General features: G+C 43.6%; 1 protein-coding gene across 1 annotated transcript in view; it reads left to right on the top strand.

Annotated features, from left to right (window-relative positions):
- Positions 1 to 1,363: 1,363 nt before the first annotated feature.
- RUSF1 (RUS family member 1) overlaps positions 1,364 to 8,467 on the top strand; it is a gene marked incomplete at its 5' end in the record, with an annotated part of 166,614 nt that continues 159,510 nt past the window's right edge. Inside the window, 1 exon segment of the mRNA XM_053694386.1 lies at positions 1,364 to 1,409. Coding sequence (XP_053550361.1) covers positions 1,364 to 1,409 — 46 coding nt within the window.

Genomic DNA, 8,467 nt, shown 5'->3' with positions numbered 1-8,467 from the left:
ATATAACGCACTTATCTGGTTACTTGCTCTTTGTGACCTTATTCTTTTGGTATTGCAGATGGTACTGGCATGGTGGGACCATTCTCTATATAACGCACTTATCTGGTTACTTGCTCTTTGTGACGTTATTCTTTTGGTATTGCAGATGGTACTGGCATGGTGGGACCATTCTCTATATAACGCACTTATCACACTACTTGCTCTTTGTGACCTTATTCTTTTGGTATTACAGATGGTACTGGCATGGTGGGACCATTCTCTATATAACGCACTTATCACACTACTTGCTCTTTGTGACTTTATTCTTTTGGTATTACAGATGGTACTGGCATGGTTGGACCATTCTCTATATAACGCACTTATCACACTACTTGCTCTTTGTGACCTTATTCTTTTGGTATTACAGATGGTACTGGCATGGTGGGACCATTCTCTATATAACGCACTTATCACACTACTTGCTCTTTGTGACCTTATTCTTTTGGTATTGCAGATGGTACTGGCATGGTGGGACCATTCTCTATATAACGCACTTATCTGGTTACTTGCTCTTTGTGACTTTATTCTTTTGGTATTACAGATGGTACTGGCATGGTGGGACCATTCTCTATATAACGCACTTATCACACTACTTGCTCTGTGTGACCTTATTCTTTTGGTATTACAGATGGTACTGGCATGGTGGGACCATTCTCTATATAACGCACTTATCTGGTTACTTGCTCTGTGTGACCTTATTCTTTTGGTATTGCAGATGGTACTGGCATGGTGGGACCATTCTCTATATAACGCACTTATCACACTACTTGCTCTTTGTGACCTTATTCTTTTGGTATTGCAGATGGTACTGGCATGGTGGGACCATTCTCTATATAACGCACTTATCTGGTTACTTGCTCTTTGTGACTTTATTCTTTTGGTATTACAGATGGTACTGGCATGGTGGGACCATTCTCTATATAACGCACTTATCACACTACTTGCTCTGTGTGACCTTATTCTTTTGGTATTACAGATGGTACTGGCATGGTGGGACCATTCTCTATATAACGCACTTATCTGGCTACTTGCTCTTTGTGACGTTATTCTTTTGGTATTACAGATGGTACTGGCATGGTGGGACCATTCTCTATATAACGCACTTATTACACTACTTGCTCTTTGTGACCTTATTCTTTTGGTATTACAGATGGTACTGGCATGGTGGGACCATTCTCTATATAACGCACTTATCTGGTTACTTGCTCTGTGTGACCTTATTCTTTTGGTATTGCAGATGGTACTGGCATGGTGGGACCATTCTCTATATAACGCACTTATCTGGTTACTTGCTCTTTGTGACCTTATTCTTTTGGTATTACAGATGGTACTGGCATGGTGGGACGCATTCTCTTCGCATGGATGAAAGGGTACTGAGCCATTTTTATTTTTTTTTATTTTTTTGGTACTTAGCCATTTTTATTAAACATTAGATGACAGTTCACCCAAAAAATGTCTCCCATTTAAACTGTTCCCAATGATCCATTTTACTGGTTGGAGTGTATTAAGTTGTTTACAAGTAGCTCCTGTACCCCTAGCTTGGCTTTTGAAATAGCTGATTTAGCTTTTGGTTTTCCAACCTATACTGAAAATTTTGATTGACTAGAGTCTCAGCTATTGAATAGCCTAAGTAAACACAGCCAGCAGAATAAATGACACTCCCAGTGGGGTGCAGGATAGTTAAGTAATAAATAATAATGGTTCGCTCTATGTATTGAGCTTTAGTTTTCCAGACAAATATAAGATAAGGAAGCAAGTCTGTGTACACACAGTGATAACATAATGAGATCTGATATTACCTGAAGCTCAACCCATTGTAATAGGCTGTGGTTTAAAAAGCACAAAACCAGCTATTTCATATACACAAATAAACCTGAAAATGAAATTTCTCCAATATTTTATACCCTGCAGCTGGCATAACAAGTCATTAAAAATACATTAAAGGGACATGAAACCCAACATTTTTCTTTCATGATTCAGATTGAGAATGCGATTTTAAACAACTTTCCAATTTACTTCTATTATTTCATTTGCTTCTATCTCTTGTTATCTTTTCCTGAAAAGGTTTATCTAGGCAAGCTCATGAGAAGCAGAGAACCTAGGTTCTAGCTGTTGATTTGTGGATGCATATATACAGTGTGTGTGTGTATATATATATATATATATATATATCTATATATATATAGATATAGAGAGAGAGAGAGAGAGAGAGAGAGAGAGATGGTGATTGGCTCACCCATGAGTTCCGTTAAAACCATTAGTGCATTGCTGCTCGTTCAACAAATGATACCAGGAGAAGGAAACAAATTAGATAATAGAAGTAAACTAGAAATGTGTGTAAAATTGTATTCTCTATCTGAATGATGAAAGAAAAAATTTGGGTTTCATGTCCCTTTAATATAAAAACAATTTTAGTGTACTGTCCCTTTAAAGGGATACTGAAGTCACAAATCAGTACAGCAATTGTAAACCACTTTACAATATTAACATGCACACTTTCTGAGGCACCAGCTGCTACTGTCAGGGTGTCAGGAATCAGACTGAAACGAGAAGTTACAATAAATATACCGAATATCACAAAGAAAAAAATGTGAAATAAATGTGATAACAAAAATCATAAAAGGAAAACCAAATAAAGTTCTGAATCAAGGATATGTCTGTGTCCTCTGGATGAGTTTTTCAGCTTGTTAGCATTCCTCAGTGAGATCCCATAAAAAAGGAAACAGAAAATTGCAACATAGTGTGAATCTGTAATGGCACTTTGAGGAAGTAGTTGTTTTGTAACAAATGACTACTCACATTTGTTGGAGCTTTCCACTAAGCTCAAGGATATGCGCACTCCCACTTTATACTGATGGGAAAACAGTACACTAGGCAAAACTTGGATACAAATTTATTTTAAAATATATAAAAGCGTCACATAAGCCTTGATAACACCACAATGTAAGGGTACAAAAGCAGATATGCTGTAACAAATGCTTCAAATCGCCAAACTAGCAAAGAGGTAAATGGATCAGCAGGAGTGTGACCGCTGAAACCAAAACCTTTTTAGTAGCAAGACAATAGCGCTAAGCCCCCAGGTGTCCTGGCTAGTGTAGAGACGCAATAAAACTCAATATAGAACAGTTCAGTTCCGACGTACGTTTCGCTGGTATGCTTTGACAAATTATTATTTGGTTTTCCTTTTATGAAACGAGAAGTGCAAAACTAATAAAATGTCCACAAGTCAAATAACAAGCCAGGAGTCAAAACCAGAGCTGGTAGTCAGACGAGCCGAGTCAGGAGCCAAAGCGAGTAGTCAGACGAGCCGGTTTCAAGAACAAGGAGAACAGCAGAGACAGGAACAAGCCAGGGATCAGGAACCAGGAAGGACATCAGGCAGCCAGGTAATACACAGGAACTCACAAACAGGTCTGAGACAATGCAAAGGCAAAGCATACTGAACAGAGGCCCTTTAAATAATTAGTGATGACATCACAATTCTGAGACTGCAACCTGTCTCACACGGATGATGTACACCAGTCTGGCCACAAAAGGAAGTGCAGGAAATGAGCAGAATCACACACTCTGCACCAGACTCGGCAAGAGAGGTGAGAGGTGAGTAAAATGGCTGCCAGAAGCACATGGCAAACAAAGCAGGGAAAAAATCCTTACAGTACCCTCCCCTCAACGACCCCTCCCCCACGGGAGGACAAAAGGCTTATTGGGGAAACGAGCATGGAAGGCACGGAGGAGAGCGGGAGCATGAACATCAGAGGAGGGAACCCATGAACGCTCCTCCGGACCGTAACCCTTCCAGTGAATCAAATACTGTACGCGGCCCCTGGACATACAAGAGTCAATAATGCTGCTGACCTCATATTCTTCCTGGTTGTCAACAAAGATAGGACGGGGACGAGGCAACACAGTGGTAAACCGATTACAAACTAATGGTTTCAAGAGGGAGACCTGAAAAACATTGGAAAAGCGCATTGCAGGAGGAAGGTCGAGCGTAGGCCACAGGATTGACCCGTCGGAGTATTCGAAAAGGACCAACATAACGGGGAGCCAGTTTATTGGAAGGCACACGAAGGTTCAAGTTGCGGGAGGACAGCCAAACTCTCTCACCAACCTGGAAGGAAGGCACGGGCAGACGCCTACGATCAGCCTGGAACTTTTGTCGCTGCATAGAACGATGAAGGCAATCCTGAATCTGCACCCACGTGGAACTGAGTTGCCGGAGATGCTCCTACAAAGTCGGAATACCCTGAGACATGAATGAATCGGGCAACAAGGATGGTTGAAACCCATAATTCGCCATGAACGGGGATAACTTGGAGGAAGCATTAATAGCACTATTACTAGCAAACTCTGCCCAAGATAACAGTTCAGACCAATTATTGTGTTGATCTGAGACATAGCAACGGAAGAACTGTTCCAGAGCTTGATTAGACCGTTCCGCAGCCACATTGGATTGAGGGTTATATGCCGAGGAGAAGGAAAGCTGGATCCCCATTTGAGCACAAAAGGAACGCCAAAATCTGGAGACAAACTGGCTACCCCGGTCCGACACTATCTCCTTGGGTAACCCATGTAAACGGAAGACCTCTTGGGCAAAAATTGAAGCAAGCTCCTGAGCGGTAGGCAGCTTCTTCAAGGGAATGCAATGTTACATTTTAGAAAAACAGCCAGGGAGCTTGACAATGAAGTCCATGGAAAGATGTGTCCAAGGACGCACACCATTAGCAATAGGTTGAAGAAGACCCACATGAAGACGTCAAGGAGTCTTATTCTGTGCACAAACTGAGCAGGAGGCAACATAACCTTCACCAACCTGCACAACGGAGCGCTACGAAGTGAATCCTCCAATATCTCTTAGATTCTCCGAACGGCACTATTGGAGCGTGGGTGGGTGGGGACTGATCTCCCTTGATAGATCCCGGACTGCAGCAGCTAAATCCTGTGTGTCTGTTCCACACACAAATCGATCCAAAATACAAACAGTAGGAAAAAAGCGCTCAAAAGTCCATGGATAAAAAGTAGAAAAATTGTAATTTATTGGGACAAAAGTTAAAAACAAAATATATGTCCTAGATAGAACATTTTAGGATATCAAAGTTGTAATGCAGGTGCACAAAGCAGACATGTTTCGTGCTGCAGACAGCACTTGTTCACTGCTTGAACAAGTGCTGTCTGCAGCACGAAAGTGCTGTCTGCTGCACGAAACATGTCTGCTTTGTGCACCTGCATTACAACTTGGATATCCTAAAATGTTCTATCTAGGACATATATTTTGTTTTTAACTTTTGTCCCAATAAATTACTATTTTTCTACTTTTTATCCATGGACTTTTAAGAGCTTTTTTCCTACTGTTTGTATTCAGGAGGCAACATACGCAGCAACATCAGAACGAAGACCTGGCCACCAGAATTGTCGAGTGACAGACCAAATAATTTGGTTCTTGCCTGGGTGACCTGCGGCTTTAGGATAGTGGTAAGTGTGCAAAAGTTTAGTTTGAAGATTCTCAGTAACAAAACACTTACCACTAGGTTTCTCAGGAGGTGCATTTGTTTGTGCAGCCAGGAACTCCTCCCCCAAGGGAGAAGTCAAATTAGTTTGTATGGTAGCCAAAATATGGTCAGGAGGTATAACTGGAGTAGGTACAGACTCCTCCTTGGACAGAGGCGAAAAATGTCGAGAGGGCATCAGCCCTAACATTCTTACTACCAGGCAGGTAGGAGACCACATAATTAAACCGAGACAAAAATAACGCCTATCTGGCCTGTCGGGGCGACAAACGTTTTGCTTCAGATAGATAAGTTAAATTCTTGTGGTCAGTAAGAATGAGCACTGGTACGCTAGTACCCTCGAGAAGATGCCTCGATTCCTTGAGTGCCAAAATTATGGCCAGTAAATCCCTGTCGCCAATTTTATAATTGCACTCCGCTGGAGACTATTTCTTAGAGAAGAAACCGTACGGATGCAAGGAACAGTCAGGCGTAGGACGTTGAGACAAGAGGGCACCTACTCCAGTCTGACGCATCAACCTCAAGAACAAAAGGCAAGACAGGGTTAGGATGAGCCAGAACTGGAGCGGCAGCAAAGGCCGTCTTAAGATTATCAAAGGCCTTAATGGCAGTAGGTGACCAATGGAGTGGATCATTCTCTTTACGGGTCATGTCTGTGATAGGTTTGACCAAGGAGGAAAGTTTTTAATAAACTTTCTATAGTAATTGGCGAACCCAAAAAACGTTGAATAGACCGAAGACCAACTGGGCGAGGCCACTGCAGACAACTTGTCAGGATCCATGGAGAACCCTGCAACAGAGATAACATAACCTAGGAAGGTTACTTGAGTCTGATGGAACTCACATTTCTTGAGTTTACAAAACAGGCCGTTCTCACGTAGTCTCTGAAGAACCCGTGTAACATCAGAACGATGAGCCTCAAGCGTGGGTGAGTGTATGAGGATGTCGTCTAAATACACCACAACACACTTTTGCAACATTTCTCGTAGGACATCATTAATAAATTCCTGGAAAACAGCAGGAGGATTACATAGGCCAAAGGGCATTACAAGATACTCATAATGACCGCTCCTGGTGTTAAATGCTGTTTTCCATTCGTGGCCCTCCTTGATCCTAACGAGATTGTACGCTCCTCTCAAATCAAGCTTAGTAAAGACCGTAGCTCCCTTGAGGCGGTCAAAGAGTTCCGTAATAAGCGGAATAGGGTAAGCATTCTTAATGGTAAGACGATTAAGACCGCTATAATCGATGCATGGTCTTAACTTGCTACCCTTTTTCTTCACAAAGAAAAAAACAGCCCCTGCAGGAGAACAGGATTTGCGGATGATCCCCCGTGACAGAGCATTGACAACATACTCCTCCATAGCACAATTCTCCGCAACAGTCAGAGGGTAAACCCGGCCATGAGGAGGAATGACTCCGGGTTGCAGGTCTATGGCACAATCGCAAGACCAGTGAGGAGGCAACGTACCGGCACAAATTCTCTGTACTCCTCTGGCAATTGAGATACCGAAAAAGTGCACAAGACTTTAACTGGTTTCCGAAGACAAGTGGAAATACATTGCAGAGACCACGACAAAATTTCGGACCTGCGCCAGTCAAGACTGGGATTGTGCTTTTGGAGCCAGGGATAACTCAGAACTGGAAAATGCGGAGAATTTATCACCTGGAATTTGAAGGTTTCAAAATGGAGAGCCCCAACAGCCATGGATAACGGAGCAGTTTTGTGAGTAACGAGTGCGGGCTGAAGGGGCCTGCCATCAATGGCTTCAATAGCAAGCGCAACGGACCAAGGCAAAACAGGAATGGAGTGCTTTGATACAAAAGCACTGTCAATGAAATAGCCCACAAGAGCCTGGGTGGCTATGGAGGAGTCCACCCAGGAAAGGACAACCGTGACCAAAGGTTTCTCCTTTAGCGGTTCCGGGGACGAGGATAAACCACCCAAGGTCTGCCCCCGACAGGACTTTAGGTGTGAGCGTTTTTCCGGCCGTGTAGGACAAGACTTCAAAAGGTGACGCTGTAACCCACAATAGAGGCAGAGCCCCTCCCTCCTCCTAAAGGCCCTCTCCGCCGTGGAGAGACGCGTGAATCCCAACTGCATTGGCTCAGCAGTACCTGGTTACTCGGGACCAGGAGGCATGGGTAGGAACGAACACGTAGGAGACAACTGAACAGGAGGCTTCCGCAAGCGCTTCTTGAAAGAGGGCCTCTCTCGGAGTCTGATGTCAATTAGGATCAAAAAGACACCAATGCCTCGAAATCCTCTGGTAAATCTCTGGCAGCAACTTCGTCTTTAATCGCATCAGAGAGCCCATGAAAGAAGGCGGCAACAAGGGCTTCATTCTTCCAACCTACCTCTGCGGCAAGCGTACGGAACTCAATGGCATACTGAGCAACAGATCTTGTACCTTGCTGAATGGACATGAGTCGTTTAGCAGCAGAGGAGGAGCGAGCCGGAACATCAAATACCCCTCGAAAGGAGGCCAAAAATTCAGGGTAATTTGAAATCACAGGTTTATTAGTCTCCCACAAGGGATTAGCCCAGGCAAGAGCTGTGTCAGAGAGTAATGAGATGAGAAATCCCACCTTAGCTCTGTCAGAGGGAAACGCCTGAGGTAACATCTCAAAGTAAATGCCCACCTGGTTCAAAAACCCTCTGCACTGAATAGGATCGCCTCCATATTGCGGAGGTAGAGGTGCAGAACCGGACATGCTCCTGGTAGGCATAGGTGCAGCAGCGGAAACAGGAGCAGCCATAACTTGCGGGACACTTTGGTCCAAATGTGCAGTGCGAGTCAGCAGGGTTTGCAGGGCTAGTGCAAATTGATCCAAGCGGTGATCCTGTTCATCCATCCTGGAAATTATGGTAGGTAAAGGTGGATTATTAGCACCATCAGAATTCATGGCCCTTGCGTAAT

The sequence above is a fragment of the Bombina bombina genome, chromosome 11, assembly GCF_027579735.1.
Source record: "Bombina bombina isolate aBomBom1 chromosome 11, aBomBom1.pri, whole genome shotgun sequence".
Lineage (NCBI taxonomy): Eukaryota > Metazoa > Chordata > Amphibia > Anura > Bombinatoridae > Bombina > Bombina bombina.
This window is presented reverse-complemented; position numbering and strand designations above follow the sequence as displayed.